At 43.5% G+C, this 24,218-nt stretch overlaps 1 protein-coding gene across 1 annotated transcript in view; it reads left to right on the plus strand.

Annotated features, from left to right (window-relative positions):
- sycp2 (synaptonemal complex protein 2) overlaps positions 1 to 24,218 on the plus strand; it is a 132,031-nt gene that overhangs the window by 4,793 nt on the left and 103,020 nt on the right. The window contains exons 2-3 of the mRNA XM_059652661.1: positions 6,169 to 6,330; positions 15,750 to 15,871. Coding sequence (XP_059508644.1) covers positions 6,169 to 6,330; positions 15,750 to 15,871 — 284 coding nt within the window. The remainder of the gene's footprint in view (positions 1 to 6,168; positions 6,331 to 15,749; positions 15,872 to 24,218) is intronic.

The following is a 24,218-nucleotide window of genomic DNA, read 5'->3' on the forward strand; positions in this document are numbered from 1 at the left end:
GTGGTCAGCAAGATTTTGGAAAGAATTCTGAGGGATTGGATTTTTGACTATTTGGAAAAGCATAGCGTGATTAAAGAGAGTCAGCATGGCTTTGTGAGGGGCAGGTCATGCCTTACAAATCTTATTGAGTTCTTTGAGGAAGTCACGAGTCAGGTTGACGAGGGTCGAGCAGTGGATGTGGTGTACATGGACTTCAGCAAGGCATTTGATAAGGTTCCCCACGGCAGGCTCATTCATAAAGTCAGGAGGTATGGGATACAGGGTGATTTGGCTGTCTGGATTCAAAATTGGTTGGCTGACAGGAGGCAGAGTGTGGTTGTAAATGGTAAGTATTCTGCCTGGAGGTCAGTGCTGAGTGGGGTCCCGCAGGGCTCTGTTCTTGGGCCTCTGCTCTTTGTAGTTTTTATAAATGACTTGGATGAGGAGGTTGAGGGGTGGGTTAGTATGTTTGCTGATGACACAAAGGTTGGAGGTGCCGTTGATAGTATCGAGGGCTATTGCAGGCTTCAGCGAGACATTGACAGTATGCAGAGCTGGGCTGAGAAATGGCAGATGGAGTTCAACCTGGACAAATGCAAAGTAATGCAGTTTGGAAGGTCGAACTTAAATGCTGAATATCGGATTAAAGGCAGGATTCTCGGCAGTGTGGAGGAACAGCGGGGTCTTGGTGTTCAAGTGCATAGCTCCCTCAAAGTTGCCACCCAGGTGGATTAGGTTGTTAAGAAAGTATATGGTGTTTTGGCTTTCATTAACAGGGGGATCAAGTTTAAGAGTCGCGAGGTTATGCTGCAGCTCTACAAAACCCTGGTGAGACCACACTTGGAATATTGTGTCCAGTTCTGGTCGTCCTATTATAGGAAAGATGTGGAGGCTTTGGAGAGGGTGCAAAGGAGGTTTACCAGGATGCTGCCTGGACTGGAGGGCTCGTTTTACGAGGAGAGGTTGACTGAGCTCGGACTTTTCTCTCTGGAGAGAAGGAGGAAGAGAGGTGACCTGATCGAGGTGTACAAGGTAATGAGAGGCATGGATAGTCGATAGCCAGAGACCTTTCCCCAGGGCAGGATTGACTGCCATGAAGGGTCACAGTTTTAAGGTGTTAGGAGGAAGGTATAGAGGAGATGTCAGAGGGAGGTTCTTCACCCAGAGAGTTGTGAACACATGGAATACTTTCCCAGTGGAAGTCGTGGAAGCGGCATCATTAGTGACATTTAAGCGACTGCTGGACATGCACATGGACAGCAGTGAATTGAGGGGAATGTAGGTTAGGTTAGTTTATTTTTGGATTAGGATTATTCCACAGCACAACATCGTGGGCCGAAGGGCCTGTACTGTGCTTTACTTTTCTATATAAACATTAGCTAGGTTGAATTCGTCTTTTTTTTTAACAATAATTCTCACTTTGCAAAATGGAGGCTGGTGTTTAGCTCCATGAGGGCCATGGAGAGAAATATTGGTGCATTTTAATTATCAGTTCTTAACTTATTTACTACATCTCAGCTTTGAATCCGAGGTTTAAATGTAATGATTGAGACATTGTCCATTGCATTACATCCATATTACCTCACATAGTGGCCCTTGAATCTTCAATTTTAAGCTGGGGATTCTGCATCCATTTTCAAAGAATTTTTGACTTATGAAATGTCAAGCTTTTGTAACTCCCAGTTAGCTGAATATTCCAAACTGATGAGTTTCCAACCATTCTTTCTTCATTGTGGCTTTCTTCTGCCCTTTGCTCCCTTCATCTTCTCCTGGCTTACAGCTTTCATATCCTTCTCAGAACCTCCATCTCACCCTCACAGCTTTCTCATTCATCGCCACTTCAGCCATCTTCTTCCCTTACTGCTGTTAGCTGTTTCTTTCATTCCCCCTTACAGTGTTTTCTGCCCTCAACCTTGCTGCCACTTCTTCCCACCAGCTTCCTTGCAACTTTCTTTTTCATTGTCCCCAGTCTTGCAGCAGCTTCCTCCCGGACCCTCATCATAAGAACAGGCATACTCCCAGATCAAATCAACAGCAGTCACCAGCTTCAATTCACGTACCTGTTTGATGCCTGGCTCAAAGCAATCGCAGCAACTTGCTCACATGAACCTCTTAGCTTTCAAACAGTTCTTACAATCACAGATTGACTCTGTACTATATTTCATAAATATTTGTGAGCCTATTGGTAGCATATGCAAGAAATAGTCTATGATTGGAAGAACAAGGCAGAGGCAGATTCTTTGTTTGGAGAGCAGCCCTGCACTAATTCTGTGCTACTTCATAAGTTGATGACTTTATGCTGATTGAATATTACTTGACAGCAGTATGGAGATGCCTTTGCTCAAAAAGGCAAGTTTTCCAATGATGAGCAACATCTGTAACACCCTCTCCCAGGCTGTACTGGAACAGCCTGGCTTGAGACCTAAATAGTCTGGAGAACAAGTATTCCTGCTTTAATATTGTCAAATGCTGCAGCTCACCAACAGCTTCTCAAGCATAACTAGGGATTCATAGAATGCCCAATCAAAGATGTATATTTCCATGAATGAATAAAAGTTCAGAACCTTTACAGTATCCAGTTCTTTCAGTAGCTTCTTGGTGCTACATGGGATGGCTGAAGGCTAATACTTATGAACGTGGGCACCTTAGGAGGAGGCCAAAATGGATTATCCACACAGCATTTTGATTGATGTTATTTGAAAATACATCAGCCTTATTTTCTACACAGATCTTCTAGACTCACCTATCATTGTGGATTGGGCAATGACAGAAATTGCTGAAGAAATTCAGCAGGTCTCGTGGAAAGAAAGCAGAATTAATGTTGCAGAGTTCTGAAGAGTGTCACTGGACCCGATTTCCAGCATCTGCAGTTCGTTGTTTTGTAATATTATGGATTGAGATGTTTGCAAAGCCTCCTCCTCCTGTTAGTTGTTTTGGTTGTACGCCACCATTCTTGACTGAATGTAATAGGACTTCAGACCTTTGATCTAATTTGTTGATGAGCACTTTATCTTCATTACATAATTAATAAAGCTTTAGAGCTTCATACAGATTTTACAATCGTTTTATTCCACCATTGCCGGGAAAGCTCATCTCAGTTTATGAAATGAATACAGTCAGCATCTTATGATCCAAATTCCAATCTTTCCAATCTACAAATGAAAATCAAGATGTGTCAGTGTTAGACTATCGGGTAATGTCATTAAGATCTTTTTCACTCAGAGTATGAGTAATCAGTCTTGCCCTGTATGTTGCTGTCTCTTTCCTTTTCAATGTCACCACTCTATCTCTTTCTCTGCAAGGTCTTAGCATGTTTTTACTAACATTGCCTTCTATTTACATAAGTACCAACAGAATTTGGGGTGGCATGGTGGCTCACTGGTTAGCACTGCTGCCTCACAGTGCTAGGGACCCAAGTTCAGTTCTGCCCTTGGGTGACTGTCTGTGTGGGTTTCCTCCAGGAGCTCTAGTTTCCTCCCACAGTCCAAAAGACGTGCTAGCTAGGTGAATTGGCCATGGTGTTCAGGGATTGGACTGGGTGGGACGCAGTGTGGACTTGTTGGGCTGAAGGGCCTGTTTCCACACCGTAGGGATTCTATGAATTTATGGCTGGCAGTAGCCTTGAGGATCCATAACATTTATTCAACATTGGGTTCAGTGATTTGACTTCATTCTAACTACAGCAATCTCTATTTAACCCCATCAGAATCCCTTTTGGGCCCCTTGGCCTAAGGCCACTATAGTCAATGTAGTGGCATTCTTCTTTTGCTTTACACACTGCACCCATCAATTCTAGCCAAGTATCCAGCTTTGGCTTATAAAGGAGACAGGTCAAACCATCCAAGATAACAAAGTGTGGAGTTGGATGAACACAGCAGGCCAAGCAGCATCTTAGGAGCACAAAAGATGACATTTTGGGCCTAGGCCCTTTATCAGAAAAGGGGGATGGGGAGTGGCTTCTAAAATAAATAGGGGCAGAGGGGAAGGCGAGCCGAAGATGGATAGAGGAGAAGATAGGTGGAGAGGAGAGTATTGGGCAGGGAGGGGACAAGAGAGTTGCATTGGGAGAGAGATCCCCTCAGGTTGATCCAGAGGAATCTGATTCTCCAGTATCTGCAGTTCCCATTAGCTGATCACAATTTTAACCCCACTGCAAGCCTCTTCCAGGATGCCTAACCTGAAGAAGTTACCCTCCTCCCGCCGGATCAACCTCAGGGGATCTCTCTCCCGCTGCAACTCTCTTGTCCCCTCCCTACCTTCACCCCCAAATACGCTCCTCTCCACCTATCTTCTCCTCTATCCGTCTTCAGCCCACCTCCCGCCCTCTCCCTATTTATTTCAGAATCCTCTCGCCATCCCCCTTTTCTAGGCCCGAAACTTCAGCTTTTGTGCTCCTAAGATGCTGCTTTGCCTGCTGTGTTCCGACAGCTCCACACTTTGTTAGCTTGGATTCTCCAGCATCAGCAGTTCCCATTATCTCTGAGGTCAAGCCATCCATGCTATTTGATCTTTCACTATATATCCCTGACCTAATGCACTCACTGCCATCTTCTGTATGATTTCTTAGTGTGATATGTTAGGTATGTTCGATATAAAATTAACAGTTGAGTAATAACCAGGGCATAGGAAATAATTTGGATCTATGGATGTATCTTTATAATCTGTTCTCAATTCCTCAGTTCTTCCCACCAAATGCTAGAGTCTAGATAATCAATGTTTCATCCACTAAGGCTGATGCTTGAGTGTATAATACATCCAATACATTTGCTGTGCCTCATTCTAAATTAGGGTGAGGTGTTCAGTCTATTGTGGAATGACATCGGGAAATTGGATTAAGTATTGCATCAGGTTATCTTTTGTGTCTTTCACAGTTTGAACATTAACTGAATCATTATGGATGTAGTTGGAGTATTCAGAAAGAAAATTAACACTTCAAAAAGTGAAGTTTAAAAATAATCTTCAGGGTAAAGTAGGTGGAGAATATAACTCATGTAGTGTTTCCCAAATGTATCACCTCATATTTCTCTGAGTTGAATTCAATTTGCCATTTTTCTGCCCACCTGATCAGTCCATTGATGCTTTCCTATAATTTACAGCTTCCCTTCTCATTATCAATAATTTGGCTGATGTTTTGTGTGATCTACACTTCTTGACCAGTTCCCTTACATTTTAGTCCAAATCGTTAAAAGATACAACAAAAAGCACTGACATAGTACACTGACTCCTTGGAACTTGACTGGAAATGTTCTTGAGTCGAAGAAACAACTGATCAACCACTGTATTTTGTTTCCTGCCACCAAGTCAGGTTTATTTGTAGTCAGCCACATTTCTCCGGAATCAGTAGTCTGGTAAGGAGGGCAGAGTAGCTTTACTTGAATGGTGAGTGAGCTCCAACAGTTATGTTATGAGAAGAGACTTGACATTGTTTGTATTCCTGGACTTTTATAAGGAGGTGAAGTGAAGTGATGAAAGATCTCAAAATATTAAAGGAAACAGGATAAATTTGAGAAACTGTTTTAATAGATGTTTTGAGAAGACACAGACCAGTGGGCTGGAAATAAAAGTTATAGCAGATGTTTCAGATGCGAAATTGGAAATCACATGGTAGAAGTCTGAAACATCCTTCCACAAAAATGTAATTAAAGCTAGTTCAATTGTCAGCTTTAGAACTGAAATTTCACCTGAAAATTTAAAACTGATAAATTCAAGGCCATATAAATACAAGGAGATTGTCAAAGCACTGCACAGCATGGAAAGGGAACCTTGAGCCCAACTCGTCCATGCCAACCAGATAACTTAAATTAATCTAGTCCATTTGGCCAGCATTTGGCCCATGCCCCGACAAACCCTTTCTAATGATACATGTTGCTGACAAATATTTTGTTACCCACTGGTATTAAGACTGTAAGGGATAAAGTTGGGTATATTAGATCCCAAATTATCTGTGGCCTCATTAAATGGAAGGCGAAATGGCTAGCGCCTGCTCCAAGGTTACTATGAACCTAATGGATTGGCATTCACAGGTAGGTTTTGCTTTTTTTTGTTTGAATAATTTTTTAAGTCATTTATAATAAACGTGTCAAGAATTATAATGCAAAGGTAGGTTTTAAAGAAATACAGATAATAATATACAATATAATCAATGTAGTACATTATATCTGAACTAATCTCCTTCTGTTGCTCACACAGGTCCATCTAACCGTGCCTGTATTCTCAAACGCATATATGGAGAAGATCATCGAAGCAACTTTCATGTCTTTGAGAAAGATGGGGAAACAAAAGAGCGAGGAACAGGGCTAAGACCCAGAAAATTGTTTAAATGTAAAGTTGGAAATCAGGGCTTTAACCGAGGTATTTACTACCTTTTATTCTCATTCATTCTCAATTCTCTTCAGCTTTCTGTTATTTTTACTTGTTTTCTGTAGTAATAAGGTGGATGAATTAACTCCGCAAACAATTATTAATTGATGCGGTGTAATTAGGATCAGAGACCTGGCTCCAAGCTGACCAAGGTTGGAAAGTCAACATCCAGGGTTATTCAATTTTCAGGATTCTCTGGGAAGCTAGGCAGGAGATGGCGGAGCCTTTGGCCTTGATTTTTGTCTACAGGTTTAGTACCAGAGGACTGGAGAATTGCAAATGTTGTGCCCTTGTTCAAGAAGGGTACAGGTACTTATAGACCATAGAACATAGAACATTACAGCACAGTACAGGCCCTTCGGCCCTCGATGTTGTGCCGACCTGTCATACTGATCTGAAGCCGATCTAACCTACACTATTCCATGTACGTCCATATGCTTGTCCAATGACGACTTAAATGTACCTAAAGTTGGCAAATCTACTACCGTTGCAGGCAAAGTGTTCCATTCGCTTACTACTCTCTGAGTAAAGAAACTACCTCTGACAACTGTCCTATATCTTTCACCCCTCAATTTAAAGCTATGCCCCCTCGTGCTCGCCGTCACTATCCTAGGAAAAAGGCTCTCCCTATCCACCCTATCTAACCCTCTGATTATTTTATATATCTCAATTAAGTTACCTCTCAACCTTCTTCTCTATCGAAAACAGCCTCAAGTCCCTCAGCCTTTCCTCGTAAGACCTTCCCTCCATACCAGGCAACATCCTACGAAATCTCCTCTGCACCCTTTCCAAAGCTTCCACATCCTTCTCATAACGCGGTGACCAGAATTGTACGCAATAGTCCAAATGAGGCCGCACCAGAGTTTTGTACAGCTGCAGCATAACCTCTTGGTTCCGGAACTCAATCCGTCTATTATTAAAAGCTAAAACACTGTATGCCTTCTTAACAGCCCTGTCAACCGGGTTGGCAAATTTCAAGGATCTGTGTACATGGACACCGAGATCTCTCTGCTCATCTACACTACCAAGAATCTTACCATTAGCCCTGTACTTTACCTTCCAGTTACTCCTACCAAAGTGCATCACCTCACACTTGTCTGCATTAAACTCCATTTGCCACCTCTCAGCCCTGCTCTGCAGCTTATCTATGTCTCTCTGCAACCAGCAGCATCCTCCATCACGATCCACAACTCCAACGACCTTAGTGTCGTCTGCAAATTTATGAACCCATCCTTCTACACCCTCTTCCAGGTCATTTATATAAATAGCAAACAGCAATGGACTCAACACTGACCCTTAACGGTACACCACTAGTAACTGGTCTCCAGGATGAACATTTCCCATCAACTACCACCCTCTGTCTTCTTTCAGCAAGCCAATTTCCGATCCAAACTGCTATATCTCCCACAATTCCATTCCTCTGCATTTTGTACAATAGCCTACTGTGGGGAACCTTATCGAATGCCTTGCTGAAATCCATTTACACCACCTCAACCGGTTTACTCTCATCTACCTGTTTGGTCACCTTCTCAAAGAACTCAATAAGGTTTGTGAGGCATGACCTACCCTATCCCTAATCAATTTATTCTTTTCTGGATGATTATAAATCCTATCTCTTATAACCTTTTCCAACACTTTACAAACAACTGAGTAAGGCTCACTGGTCTATAATTACTAGGGTTGTCTCTACTCCCCTTCTTGAACAGGGGAACCACATATGCAATCCTCCAGTCTTCTGGCTCTATTCCTGTAGACAATGACGAGTTAAAAATCAATGCCAAAGGCTCGGCAATCTCCTCCCTGGCTTCCCAGAGGATCCTAGGATAAATCCCATCTGGACCAGGGGACTTATCTATCTTCACCCTCTGTAGGATTTCTAATACCTATTCCTTGTGAACTTCAATCCCACATCGTCTAGTAGCCTGTATCTCAGTATTCTCCTCGACAACATTGTCGTTTTCTGGAGTGAATACTGTTGAAAAAATTCATTTAGTGCTTCCCCTATCTCCTCTGACTCCACACACAATTTCCCACTACTATCCTTGATTGGGCCTAATCTTACTTTCGTCATTCTTTTATTCCTTAAATAGCTATAGAAAGCCTTAGGGTTTACCCAATCCTATCTACCAACAACTTCTCATGTCTCCTCCTGGCTCTTCTGAGCTCTCTCTTTAGGTCTTTCCTGGCTACCTTGTAACCCTTAAGTGCCCTAACTGAGCCTTCACGTCTCATCCTAACATAAACCTTCTTCTTCCTCTTGACCAGAGATTCCACTTCCTTTGTAAACCACGGCTCCTGTGCTGTACAGCTTCATCCCTGCCTGGCAGGTACATACTTATCTAGGACACACAGGAGCTTTTCCTTGAATAAGCTCCACATTTCTAATGTGCCCATCCCCTGCAGTTTCCTTCCCCATCCTATGCTCCCTAAATCTTGCCTAATCTCATTGTAATTGCCTTCCCCCCAGCTATAACTCTTGCTCAGTATACACCTATCCCTTTCCATCACTAAAGTAAACATAACAAAATTGTGATCGCTATCACCAAAGTGCTCACCTACTTCCAAATCTAACACCTGTCCAGGCTCATTACCCAGTACCAAATCTAATGTGGCTTCGCCCCTTGTTGGCCTATCTACATACTGTGTCAGGAAGCCCTCCTGCACACACTGGACAAAAACTGACCCATCTATAGTACTCGAACTATCGTGTTCCCAGTCAATATTTGGAAAGTTGAAGATGACAACTACCCTGTGTCTCTCAGTCCTATCAAGAATCATCTTTGCTATCCTTTCCTCTACATATCTGGAACTATTCGAAGGCCTATAGAAAACTCCCAACAGGGTGATCTCTCCTTTCCTGTTTCTAACCTCAACCCATACAGACCAGTGAGCCTTGTGTCTGTTGCAGGAAATGTTTTGTAAAAGATTATAAGAGATAGGGTTTATTGTCATCTAGCAAGCAACAATTTAATTGGAGATAGTCAATGTGGATTCGTCAAGGGCAGGTCGTGTCTCACAAACCTCAATGAGTTTTTTGAGAAGATGGCCAAGCATGTGGATGAGGGTAGGGCAGTTGATGTGGTGAACATAGACATCAGTAAAGCCTCTGATAAGGTTCCACATGGTAGGCTATTGGAGAAAATGCGGAGGCATGGGATTGAGGGAGATTTAGCAGTTTGGATTAGAAACTGGCTTTCTGTAAGAAGACAACGAGTGGTGGTTGATGGAAAATATTCAACCTGGAGTCCAGTTACTAGGTGTGTGCCTCAAGGATCTGTTTTGGGACCACTGCTGTTAGTACTTTTTATAAATGACTTCGACGCAGGCATAGGTGGATGGGTTAGCAAGTTTGCAGATGACACAAGTCGATGGAGTGGTAGACAGTGTGGAAGAATGTTGCAGGTTGCAGGGATACTTGGATAAACTGCAGACTTGGGCTGAAAGGTGGCAAATGGAGTTCAGTGCAGATAATTGTGAGGTGATTCACTTTGCGAAGAATAATAGGAAGGCCGAATACTGGGTCACTGGAATGATTCTTGGTAGTGTGGATGTGCAGAGGGATCTTGGTGTCCATGTACATAGATCCCTGAAAGTTTCCACCCAGGTTGATAGTGCTGTTAAAAAGGCTTATGGTGTGTTAGGCTTTATTGGTAGAGGGATTGAGTTCCGGAGCAGTGATATCATGCTGCAACTGTATAATACGCTAGTGCAGCCTTACTTGGAATATTGCATACAGTTCTGGTCACCCCATTACAGGAAGTATGTGGAAGCATTGGAAAAGGTGCAGAGGAGATTGACCAGGATGTTGCCTGGCCTGGAGCGAAGGTCTTATGGAGAAAGGCTGAGGGACTTAGGTCTGTTGTCATTGGAGAGAAGAAGGCTAATAGAGACTTCTTCTAGGGATTTAATAAAGACCTGCAAGATTATCAGAGGATTAGATAGGGTGGACAGTGAGAGTCTTTTTCCGAGGATGATGACTTCAGCTTGTACAAGGGGGCATAGCTACAAATTGAGGGGTGATAGATTTAAGACAGATGTCAGAGGCAGGTTCTTTACTCAGAGAGTGGTAAGGGTGTGAAATGCCCTGCCTGCCAATGTAGTTAACTCAGCCACATTCGGGGCATTTAAACAGTCCTTGGATAAGCATTTGAATGATGATGGGATAGTGTAGTGGGGGGCGGCTTAGATTAGTTTACAGGTCGGCGCAACATCAAGGGTCAAAGGGCCTGCTCTGCGCTGTATTGTTCTATGTTCTGTGCCTCCTATTAATAAGCCTGTCCTGTATCCCTCTTGCCAGCTCATCCCTGATAACATATGACTTCACCTTTTGTAACAGTCTGCCATGAGAGATCTTGTTAAAAGCTTTCCTGAAGTCCGTGTCGATGACATCAACCAGTTTTCCCTCATCAATTAACTTTGTCACTTCCTCAAAAAACACAATCAAGTTAGTGAGGCATGACCCCACCCCAACACAAAACCATGCTGTCTTTTGCTACTAATCAGTATCAATCTTGTCCCTGAGAATCTTTTCCAATAATTTCCCTGCCACCAACATAGGACTCACGGGCCTGTAATTTTGAGGATTAAACCTGTTATCTTTCTTCAACAGTGGGACAACATTGGCTATTCTCCACTCCCCTGGGACTTCACCTGAGGTTCTGTTGGCTCCCTCAATATTTTGGGATAGATCCCATCAGAACCCAGGCACTTATCTATCTTAATACATTTTAAGACGCACACAGCACCTCTTACCTTTTAAAAATAACTTGGCATAGAAACTTGACACACAATTCCCTGAGATCATCCTCCATCAATTCCTTCTCTTTGGTGAATACCAACACAAAGTATTCGTTTAGGACCTCACCTACCTCTGCTGGGTGAACACATAGATTCCCCTCTCTGTCCTTGAGTAGACTAACCTTTCTTTTATACATGTATAAAAGTTCTTGGGATTCTCCTTAATCCTGTTTGCTAAGGCCTTTTCATGATCCCTTTTACCCCTTTTAATTCCTTGTTTAAGTTCTTTCCTATTTTTCTTATATACTTCAAAGGCTTCATTGATTCCCATCCTCCTAGACCTTACATTTTATTTCTTTTTTCTTTCTGACCAAGGTCATAACATCCCTGATCATCCAAGATTCATGTAACTTACTGTACATATCTTCATTCTCGCAGGAACATGCCACTCCTGAACTCTTATCAACTGCCATTTGAAATACTCGCACATGTCCAACGTGGATTTACCCTCAAACAGCTGCCTCCAATCAAAATTCTCCACAGAAACACCTATCTCGTCCCCTTACAATTGAATCGCCTATAACTGTACCATTTCAAAGCCTACTTCTCCCTCCCTCTGCAGCTCAGCCAACCATTGTGCCATGAATTTGGCTCCTTCTGTTATCCTCTGAGAGGCCATTCCCCTCAACAGTATCCAAAATGGTATATCTGTTTTGCAGGGAAATAGCCACAGGAGATTTCTGCATTGCCTGCTTAGCCCTCCTACTCAGCTTGGTGGTCACCCATTCCTTTCTTGCCTGTGGAGTCTGAGTCTGCGGCGTGACTGCATGCTATCCATGATACTCTCCACCTGGCAAATGTTTCACAGTGTCCTCAGACACCATTCCAACTTTGAAACTCGGGCTTCTGGGAGCTGCAGCTGGGGAGTCTGCAGCTTTTTGCACACATGCAGGTCCCAGGCACTGGAAACGTGCCCAGCTTCCCACATCAAGCAAGAGGAGCAGACTACAATTTGGAGCTGTCCTGCCATGCCTTACCCCTTTAAGTTAATTAATCCTGACAGTGTTAAATTCTTTTAATACAGAGTTGAAGCTTCTGATGCTGTCTGTTCCAATAACAATTTCTGAAAACTTGCCTGATACTCACCAACAACAGTTTCCAGACACAGTTTAGGCTTGCGCTCCTTTACTGCCAGAATTCTCGCTGCCAACCTTTCTCTCACAATGTTTTGTCTCCGTGAACCTTGGCTCTTCCTTTTTTTTGGTTAGAGGAGGAAGGAGGGATGGAAACACTGTAGTAAAGTTTCGGGCTAATTATTCCTTAACGGCAGGTTCTTCCTCGATACTCTTCATGCCCACACTGACTGTAAAATCCACTGTCAGAATGCAAATGAGTGACGCCTCAGCACTCTCTAGTTGGAAAGAACTCAAACAAGGAGCAAGGAAGACTCAAAGGTGTTGTAAAATGTCCTTAGCTAATAGGACTAAGGAAATTTTTCAAACATGTATAAGGAGCAAGAATGTGGATAGGGAAAGGATGGGTCCATCAAGGACAAAGGAGAGAATTTATAAGTGGAGCCAGAGGAAGTAAGTGAGGTCCTTAACAAATACTTTGCATCAGTATTCATAAAGAAGGAGAACATGGTGGATGGTGAGTCTCAGGAGGGGCATACTCTAGGGCATGCCAGTCTAAAGAGTTGGTCCTTCGTGGCCAATTGGTACGAAAGGTATCACAGGAAATCTCTGGTGAACTGCTAAGATGGATATAAAACTGGCTTAGCCATAGAAGACCAAGAAGTGATTGAATGGTGTTTTATGGACTGGAGATCTGTAACCATTGTCTCACAGGGATCAGTGCTTCAACCCCTCGTGTTTGTAATATATGGAAGAAAATGTAGGTGACCTGATTAGTAAGTTTACAGACAAAACAAAAATCGGAAGAGGTGCAGATTGTGATCAGCATTTTCAGAGGATATACACAGGTTGAAAACTTGGGTAGAGAAATGATTGATGGAGTTTAATCTAGACAAATGCAACGTTATGTGTTTTGGAGAACCTGATGCTTGAGGGAAGTATATAGTATATGACAGCATTGACGCTTAGTTGCATCAACATACAGAAGGATCTAGGCATACAGATTCCCTGAAAATGGATAAAATGGTCAAGGAGGCATATGATTTGCTTGCCTTCATTGATCGGGACTTAAGTATAATGATTGGAAATTTATGTTGCAGCTGTACAGAACTTTAGTTAGGCCACATCTGGAATATCATGTACAGTTCTGGTCACCACACTACCAGAACAATGTGGAAGCTTTGGGGAGGGTACATGAACAGTTTGCCAAGATGTTGCGTAGTTCTGGGGTGAAATCGTTCCACAGAGGCTGGTATCCCAACACCACATCACCCCTTTATTTACAGATGCAAATCTTTTGCCTCTAATACTGCCTCATTCAAGGTCAGCTCTCAGAGAGTCAGAACCTCTAATACACTTCTTTTTATCTGTCAGCTGTAGCACCTTGATTGGACCAGATTAACAGCCCCAAACAGGGAACTCATACTCTATGAAGTCTAGCTGGCTCACCTTGTTACAATCACTACATCCCACCACCGCTTGAGTTCAAGAAAATGTCGGCCCTTTTTCTTGGAGAGCCTCCTGGGGCGTTTTAGTACCAGGTCAGGTTCCTCTGACTCGGCATCAGATACAGGCAGCGCGTAAAACACAGGAGCTCACCTCTTGCACCAGGAGCACCTTCCAGGGACAGAGGCAGTTACTTCTGTCATGTTCATCTCTGATTTCAGAGGACTCATCAATGTTTGACAGACTGTGAACCCATGGGTTTCGCAGCCTTTTTGACTCTTCTCAGGGGCAGGGTACATTTAGGGCCTGCAGCGTTTGTGATTCTGCAGCTTTCATATGACCCATGTGCTTGTTCAGGACAAAAAAACTTCCCCGAATGTCATATGTAACTGGACTTGACCTCACGTCTTTTACTCATTCAGGGCCATTTCTGTGATTCTTAGATCAGTCTTCAGCCCTGTATTGTCACTCTTGTTTGGTGGCGTCTTGTGTCCGGCATTAACGTTCCTGATGCCATTTCACCCTCCACTCTAGATCCAGGAAGGTCAGACTTAACTTTGTGTGGAGTCTTCTATTCTTCTGCTGTGCCAGGGCATAGTTGGCAGTGGACCAAGGGCAGGTAAATGAGATTAGTGTTTGGTGCCTGTTGGTTGGCATAGATATAGTATTTGTTAAGGACCTCGCCTGCTTCTTCTGGCTCCATGTATAAATTCTCTCTTTTGTCCTTGATTAGTTTGTACAGTCACTTCTTATAACCAGTGAGGAGTAAGGAAACTTATTAGGAAGATGGAAGCCTATGGTATTAGGGGGAAATGGTGCCACTGATATAAAATTAGCTCAAAAAGAGAAAACATAAAGTATTGGTGGATGAACAAAGTATTGGTGGATGAACCTTTTCACAGCAAGAGTTGGTTTGCAAGGCTGATTCGGTGCCCCCCAATCATAAATAGCGAACAAAAAGTGAGGAGCATCATGAAGTTTGCAGATGTTACAAATGTTAATAGGGTTGTTAATACAATTATGTTAGTTGTAGGCTTCAGGATGATATGTACAGCGCAATCTAATGCAGAGAAGTGTGCAGCGATGTACCTTAAATGGAAGCTAAATGGCACAATTTTCTGATGTGCTGATGACCAGTCAAACCTTCGTGCTTATATACATATTTGCTTAAAAGGAAGATTAATAAGATAGGTTGCAAAACACCAAGATATGAAACTAATCGTGGTCGCTGTGGTTGGCTCACTCTCCGAGCTGGTTCATTAGTTCGCAGACATTTCATTATCCTAGTGGGCTATGAAACGTCTGCAAACTAACAAGCCAGCTCGGCAAGCGAACCAACTCCCACATCCAAGCTACAGGTCCCTCAAGAGCCTTCGTAATCATGTGGACATTTCAAACACAGAGCACAGGAACAACAGGCCCGTTGGTTTTCATCTAGACACCTAAGTTTCTATAATATTAAGAAATTAATTTTCAAACTTCATTTGGGAATGGCTGTGGGACAGAAAGCGTAGAGTAGTCAGTTTTAGGTTGACAGAGTGTAACCAGTAAAGTTCTGTAAGGATCAACACCGCAGCATCAGCTATTTACAAGCTATTACCAGTTGTGATGAGGAGACCAAGTGCACTGTACCCAGTTTACATTGCAAGGTTGTGAAGCAGCTGCCAGTGTTAGAAGTTGGGAGGTCAGCGATTAGTCAGGACAGTTAGATGGTTGTGAGCCTTAACATTCAAATATTTAATTTTTCTATGAATTTCTCTCTTCTTGCAATTCTAGCGGTATTGAAGATGGCATTTTTTCTTTCCTAGTCTTCCTAGTGTATTAACTGCATATAAGTATTTATGCCCCATGTTATTTTGCAAGCAATTTGACAAAAAGAAAGTTTGTATTTTAAATTGTTTGGAAGTTTTTGTTAGATGAGATTACTTAATTAGTGATAGAGAAATCTGAATGAAAGAAGTCATTTTGATTACACGACATAATTCGACATGATAATCTCAATAATTATTTTCAGTTGCAGAAAATAAGTCACATGTCTTCTTTATTACAGGTTTAGTCATAATATTCAATTGATAATTTGTAACCCTTGTCCAGATGCAGAGTTTCTGACCCAAGTCACTGGTGATCATTCTTCTATGGACAACTGGGAGCTGAATGAGCCAAACATGGGAATTATTTGTCAACAGTTTAGGAAAGAACTTCAGAGTAAATTCCAGGTAATATTGAGCACGACAATTACTTTCATTCTAGCCTTTAATGGTGCATAATATTGTTCAGTCTATATAAACTTGTAAATAATAATGACAATAAATATAAACAAATCATTACAAACTACTGATTGTTTAACGTGAAAGCAATATTTGTTTAGAAGATTGTTAGTGATTAAAGCCTTCTGTCAGAAGATTCATTTTGGCAACAGATATAGAACATAGAACAATACAGCGCAGAACAGGGCCTTCGGCCCTCGATGTTGCGCGGACCTGTGAACTAATCTAAGCCCCTCCCCCTACACTATCCCATCATCATCTAAACCCTTCCTATTTATACACCTATCCAGATGCCTGCTAATTGTTGTAGTTGTACCAGCCTCCACCAGTTCCCCCAGCAGCTCATTTCATGCACGCGCCACCCTCTGTGTGACGAAGTTGTCCCTTAGGTCCCTTTTAAATCTTCCCCTTCTCACCTTAAAGCTATGCCTTCTGGTTTTGGACATCCCACCCCAGGGAAAAGACCTTGTCTTTTTACCCTATCTATACCTGTCATGATTTTATAGACCTCTACAAGGTCACACCTCAGCCTCGAATGTTCCAGGGGAAACACCCCCAGCCTACTTAGCCTCTCCCTATAGCTCAAATTCTCCAACCCTGACAATATCCATGTAAACATTTTCTGAACTCTTTCAAGTTTCACAACATCCTTCCTATAGCAGGGAGATGAGAATTGCAAACAGTATTCCAAAAGTGGCCTGACTAATGTCCTGTGCAACCACAACCTGACCTCCCAATTCCTATCTTCAATGCACTGACTGATAAAGGCAAGCGTACCAAACGTCGTCTTCCCTATCCTGTCTACCTAGGACTCCACTTTCAAGGAACTAGAACCTGCACTCCAAGCTGTCTTTGTTTAGCAACCCACCCCAGCACATTACCTTTAAGCATGTAAATCCTGCCCTGATTTGGCTTTCTAAAATGCAGCAACTCACATTTATCTAAATTAAACCCCATCGACCATTCCTCAGCCCATTGTCCTATCTGATCAGGTCCCTGTGGTAACCTCCTTCGCTCAATACAGTGTAGAGCTGGAGGAATTTAGCAGATGAAGCAGCATCAAAGGAGCAGGAAAGCCACGTTTCATGTCAGGACCTTCATCAACCTTCTTTGCTTCCACTACACCTCCAATTTTGATGTCATCTGCAAACTGACTAATCATACCTCCTATGTTCACATCCAAATCATTTATATAAATGACCAAAAGCGGTGAACCCATCACCAATCGTTGTGGCACGTTGCTGGTCACAGGCCTCCAATCTGAAAAGTAACCAGGCCAGTTCTGTATCCAGATGGCTTAGTCCTCCCTGTATTCCATGTGATCTAACCTTGCTAACCAATCTACCATGAGAAACATAGAAGATAGAACATTACAGCACAATACAGGCCCTTCGGCCCTCGATGTTGTGCCGACCTGTCGTACCGATCTCAAGCCCGTCTAACTTACACTATTCCATTTACGTCCATATGCTTATCCAATGACGACTTAAATGTACCTAAAGTTGGCAAATCTACTACCATTGCAGGCAAAGCGTTCCATTCCCTTACTACTCTGAGTAAAGAAACTACCTCTGACATCTGTCCTATATTTTTCAACCCTCAATTTAAAGCTATGCCCCCTCGTGCTCGCCGTCACCATCCGAGGAAAAAGGATCTCCCTATCCACCCTATCTAACCCTCTGATTATTTTATATGTTTCAATTAAGTCACCTCTCAACCTTCTTCTCTCTATCGAAAACAGCCTCAAGTCCCTCAGCCTTTCCTCGTAAGACCTTCCCTCCATACCAGGCAACATCCTGGTAAATCTCCTCTGCACCCTTTCCAAAGCTTCCACATCCTTCTTATAATGCGGTGACCAGAACTGTACACAATAGTCCAAGTGCGGCCACACAAGAGTTTTGTACAGCTGCAGCATAACCTCTTGGTTCCGGAACTCGATCCCTCTATTAATAAAAGCTAAAACACTGTATGCCTTCTTATCAGCCCTGTCAACCTTGTCGAACACCTTGCTGAAGTCCATATAAATCATGTCCACTGCTCTGCTGTAATCAATCCTCTTCATTGCATTTTCAAAAAAAACTCAATTAAGTAGTGAGGCACAATTTCCCATACACAAAGCCATGTTGACTATCCCTAATCAGTCCTTGCCTTTTCAAATACATGTAAACCCTGTCCCTCAGGATTCTCTCCAACAACACATGATATCAGGAAATGTTTGGAGGCACTGGATACTGTAAAATATGTGGGCCCTGACAGAATTCTAACAATAGTCCTGAAGACCTGTACTCTAGAACTTGTGCATCCCGAGTCAAGCTGTTTCAGTTCAGCTACAACATTTACATCAACCCGATAATGTGAATAATTAGCCAGGTGTGGCACCAGAAATTAAGATAACAGAATGTAGGACAAAACAGCACCCTCCTTACCCTCCCACCTCAAGCCCCACCCCCATCTCCTACCTCCTAACCTCATCCTGCCCCCTTGACCTATCGGTCCTCCCTGGACTGACCTATCTCCTCCCTACCTCCCCACCTTTACTGGTTCCATCCCTGCCTCTTTGACTGGTCTGTCTGCTCTCCACATATCCATCTTCTATCTGCCTCCCCCTCTCTCCCTATTTATTTCAGAACCCCCTTCCCCTCCCCCATTTCTGATGAAGGGTCTCAGGCTGAAACGTCAGTCTTCCTGCTCCTCTGATGCTGCTTGGCCTGTTGTGTGCATCCAGCTCTACACTTTGTTAGCTCAGATTCTCCAGCATCTGCAGATCCTACAATCACAGGAACATACCATTTGGATCATCATGCCTGGTGCTGTTCGATACTAATCTCATCTGATTGCACATGGTCTGTATCCACTATTCTCTTCCTTTTCATTTGTCTAAGTGTATCTTAAACATTGCTCTCAGTTTTGAATTCTACCACCACCCCGGCAGCACATTCCGGACACCTACCGCAGAGTAGGCTTTATCAGCACAGCTCCTTAAAATATTTACCTGCTAACTTTGGAAAAGCATAGCATGATTAAAGACAGTCAGCATGGCTTTGTGAGGGGCAGGTCATGCCTTACAAATCTTATTGAGTTCTTTGAGGAAGCCACGAGACAGGTTGACAAGGGTCGAGCAGTGGATGTGGTGTACATGGACTTCAGCAAGGCATTTGATAAGGTTCCCCACGGCAGGCTCATTCATAAAGTCAGGAGGTATGGGATACAGGGTGATTTGGCTGTCTGGATTCAGAATTGGTTGGCTGACAGGAGGCAGAGAGTGGTTGTAGATGGAAAGTATTCTGCCTGGAGATCAGTGCTGAATGGTGTCCCGCAGGGCTCTGTTCTTGGGCCTCTGCTCTTTGTACTTTTTATAAATGACTTGGTTGAGGGGTGGGTTAGTTTGTTTGCTGATGACACAAAGGTTGGAGGTGTCGTTGATAGTATCGAGGGCTATTGCAGGCTTCAGCGAGACATTGACAGTATGCAGAGCTGGGCTGAGAAATGGCAGATGGAGTTCAACCTAGACAAATGCAAAGTAATGCATTTTGGAAGGTTGAACTTAAATGCTGAATATCGGATTAAAGGCAGGATTCTCGGCAGTGTGGAGGAACAGCAGGGTCTTGGTGTTCAAGTGCATAGCTCCCTCAAAGTTGCCACCCAGGTGGATAAGGTTGTTAAGAAAGTATATGGTGTTTTGGCTTTCATTAACAGGGGGATCAAGTTTAAGAGTCGCGAGGTTATGCTGCAGCTCTACAAAACCCTGGTGAGACCACACTTGGAATATTGTGTCCAGTTCTGGTCGTCCTATTATAGGAAAGATGTGGAGGCTTTGGAGAGGGTGCAAAGGAGGTTTACCAGGATGCTGCCTGGACTGGAGGGCTTGTCTTACGAGGAGAGGTTGACTGAGCTCGGACTTTTCTCTCTGGAGAGAAGGAGGAAGAGAGGTGACCTGATCGAGGTGTACAAGGTAATGAGAGGCATGGATAGAGTCGATAGCCAGAGACTTTTCCCCAGGGGAGGATTGACTGCCATGAGGGGTCACAGTTTTAAGGTGTTAGGAGCAAGGTATAGAGACGACGTCAGAGGGAGGTTCTTCACCCAGAGAGTTGTGAGCGCATGGAATAGTTTGCCAGTGGTAGTTGTGGAAGCGGAGTCATTAGTGACATTTAAGCGACTGCTGGACATGCACATGGACAGCAGTGAATTGGGGGGAATATAGTTTAAGTTATTTTATTTTTGAATTAGGATTATTCCACGACACAACATGGTGGGCCGAAGGGCCTGTTCTGTGCTGTACTTTTCTATGTTCTATGTTCTATATCTATGTTCTAACTGTAAACCTGTTCTCCCTTGTATTTGACATTTCCACTCTGGGGAAAAAGACACCAACTATCCACTCTATCCATGCATGTCATAATTTTTTATACCTCTATCTTTATACCTCAACCTCAACATTGTAGGAAAATTGGTTTGTTTGTCCAACTCTCCTTCTAGTTAATACATTCCAATCTAGGCTACATACTGGTAAACTTTTTTTGTACCTGTCCAAAGCCTTCACGTCGTTCCTAAAGTATCGTGATCAGAACTACATACCATACTCCAAGCATAGTCTAACTAAAGCTTTTTACAGCTGCAAAGTTGTATACTCAATGCCAATGAAGGCCAAGCATGCCATATGCTTTCTATACCACCTTATGCATTTGTGTTATCACCTCACAGAGCTTTGAACTTGTATGCCAAGATCCCTCCGTATATCAATATTACTAAAGGTCCTGCTATTTATGATACAATTTCCTATTGTATTTGACCTCCCAAAATGCATCACTTCACACTTGTGTGGATTTAACTACATCTCCATCCAACTTTCCAATTTTTCTATATCTTGCTGTATCCATTGATAACCTTCCTCACTGTCCACAACTCCACCAATTTTACACTTGCATCCTAATCATGCGTATATACAGCAGAGCTTCTAGTATTGATCGTTGTGGAACACCACTAGTCACAGGCCTCCAGTAAGAAAAACACCTCCACAACTAGCCTCTGTCGTCTACAACCAAACCAATTTAGTATCCAGCTTTCCTACCCATCATGGATACCACATAACTTAATTTTCTGGGCCAGCCAATCATGTGGGACCTTGTCAAATGCTTCACTGAAGTCCTAACATTTAGAACATAGAACATAGAACATAGAACAGTACAGCACAGAACAGGCCCTTCAGCCCACAATGTTGTGCCGACCATTGATCCTCATGTATGCACCCTCAAATTTCTGTGACCATATACATGTCCAGCAGTCTCTTAAATGACCCCAATGACCTTGTTTCCACAACTGCTGCTGGCAACGCATTCCATGCTCTCACAACTCTCTGCGTAAAGAACCTGCCTCTGACATCCCCTCTATACTTTCCTCCAAACAGCTTAAAACTATGACCCCTCGTGCTAGCCATTTAGGCCACATCTACTGGCATATCCTCCTCAATCACCTTTGCTACTTCCTCAATAAACTCAGTCAACCTTGTGAGACAACCCACTACATAGGGCTTTGATGATTATCCATAAAAAGTCTATTCTTCTCCAAAAGCAAGTAAATCCTGTCTCGAAGAATCTTCCCTACCACTGACATTGGGCACCCGGATCCATAATTTCATGATTTATCCCTGTTGCCCTTCTTAATAAAAGGAACTACATTGGCTATTCACCAATCTTTTGGGAGCTTGCTTGTGGCTAAATAGAAGACAAAGACCTCTGTCAAACCCCGAGCAGTCTCCTTCCTTGTCTCCTTCAGTATCCGGAGTCTTAACTACCTTAATGTGTTTTCTAGCCCTCCTAAATCTTTTATGTTCCCTTTTGCCTCAAGAGATATTTCTCCCCTAAACCTTACATATACTTCTTTTTCCTTTTTTGACTAATTTTTCAATATCTCATGTCATCCAAGGTTCCTGAATCTTGACATCCTTATCGTTCCTCCTCCACTCTCTGTGTAAAAAAAATCTTGCCCCCACATCTCCTTTGGACTTTTCCCCTCTAACCTTAAATGCATGCCCCCTACTCTTCAACATTTCAACTCTGAGAAAATGATTCTGACCATCAACCATGCATCTCGTAATTTTATAGACTTCTACCAAGTCTCCCCTCAGCCTCTGCTGCTCCAAAGAAAACAACTTGAGTTTTTCTACCTACCCTTATAGTTCATACCCTCTCAGGCAGGCAGTATCCTGGTAAACTTCACCAAAGCGTCCACACCCTTCCTGCAATGTGGCGACCAGATAAAGCTGCAACATAACATCCTGACTAACGTACTCAGTTCCCCAACCGTAAAGACAAGCATGTCATATGCCTTCCCTACCACCCTGTCTACATGCGTGGCCACTTTCAGGGAGCAATGGATTGAACCCCAAGATCCTGCTATACATCAATGCTGTCATGGCTTCTGGGATCTGTCAATAATTACCCCAAAATCCCTCAGTTCCTCTGAGGTCAACCAGTATCCTCCCAAACATTAAATAATTCTTCATCTTGTTTCTTCTTCTAAAGTCCATCTCCTTGCATTCATCAGGGTTAAAAAGTATCTGTCATAGGTCTGTCTATCTGACTAACACATCTATATCTTCCTTTAATCTACCACCATCTTCTTGACTATTAATCACCTACCAATCTTTGTGTTGTTTGCACACTTGTTTACAATACAGTATCCTTTTATTGTCATATGTACTCCATTGTAGGAGTATATTGAAAAACCTTAACAATGTCTGCCTTCTTATGACGGCATCTTAGGTACGAGTTGGTACAGTTCTTGGATACAGCAGAAAAATAAAAGTTGCTTTATTACAGAGTCGAAAATTATTTAAAAATAGGAAAAGATTAAAGGATTACCATTTCAGTGTTCTAATGTAAGATTATCTCCTCAAACTGGTCTTCGTCCAAAAATTGCTGCCTGCGTGCTTATTCAGGGCTGCTTCCCATGTGCTGCTGCAGGGCTACTTCTCCACTCCACTCCAGGCCCACGTGCAGCTCCAGGGCTCAGTGCTTACAATGTTCTGGGGCTCACGGGGCGTGCTTGCAGGCTCCAGAGCACAAGGCCAGGCTGCCCATGCTAGTTCTGCCGCAGGACTCAGCCCGTGCTCTCTCCCATCCACTACAGCACTCAGCCTGTGTTCTGTCTGATCTGCCGTGGGACTTTGCCCATTACCTCCAGTCTGCTGTGGGATTTGGTCTGTTAGCTCCAATCCACACAGGACTCGACCTGTTACTTCTGGTCCAACGCGCAACTCGACCCACTTACTCCACAATTCCACCTTCTGGGAGTGGGGTAAGGTGGGGTTTTGTTTAGAAAGGGAAAACACAAAGAGGAAGGAGAAAAAGAGGGAGGAAAGTTAAAGATAACAAGGCATAGAGCTGGATGAACACAGCAGGCCAAACAGCAAGAGAGGAGCAGGAAAGCTGATGTTTCAGGTCTGGACCCTTCTTTAGAAATGGGGGAGGGGAAGGGGATTCTGAAATAAATAGAGAGAGGTGGCGAGGTGGATGAAAGATGGATAAACAAACAGATAGGTGGAGAGGAGACACACAGCTCAAAGAGGCGGGCATGAAGCCAGTAAAGGTGAGTGTAGATGGGAAGTTAGGATGGGGATAGGTCAGTCTGGGGAGGATGAACAGCTCAGGGAGGTGGGATGAGGCTGGGGGAGGGGCTTGAAGTGGGAGGTGGGATAGTTGGGAGGAAGGACGGACAGTTAGGGAGGCGAGGATGAGCTGGGCTGGTGTTGGGATGCAGTCGGGGGAGAGGAGATTTTGAAGCTTGTGAAGTCCACATTGATAGCATTGGGCTGCAGGGTTCCCAAGCGAAGTATGAGGTGCTGTTCCTGCAACCTTCGGGTTGTGGCACTGGGGGAGGCTCATGTCATCCAAGGTGTGTGGATTGTGACGGGAGATGCAGTTGTTTGTCACAAACCAAGCCTAAGTGTTCCACAATGCAGTCTCCAAGCCTCCGCTTGGTTATCCGATGTAGAGGAATCCACATTGGAAACAGCAGATACAGTATACCACATTAGCAGATGTGTAGGTGAACATCTGCTTGATGTGGAAGGTCTTCTTGGGGCCTGGGATGGCAGTGAGAGGGGAGGTGTAGGGGACAGGAAGTGTAGGACTTCCTGCGGTTGCAGGGAAAGGAGCCGGGGTGTTGGGGCTGGTGGGCAGTGTGGAGCAGACAAGGGAGTCATGGAGAGAGTGGTCTCTCCAGAAGGCAGATAAGGGTGGGGAGGGAAAAAGATCTTTGATATTAGGTGCCCACAGCAGCCTGGGATGCAATT

This window comes from Stegostoma tigrinum, chromosome 19 (assembly GCF_030684315.1).
Source record: "Stegostoma tigrinum isolate sSteTig4 chromosome 19, sSteTig4.hap1, whole genome shotgun sequence".
NCBI classification, from domain to species: domain Eukaryota; kingdom Metazoa; phylum Chordata; class Chondrichthyes; order Orectolobiformes; family Stegostomatidae; genus Stegostoma; species Stegostoma tigrinum.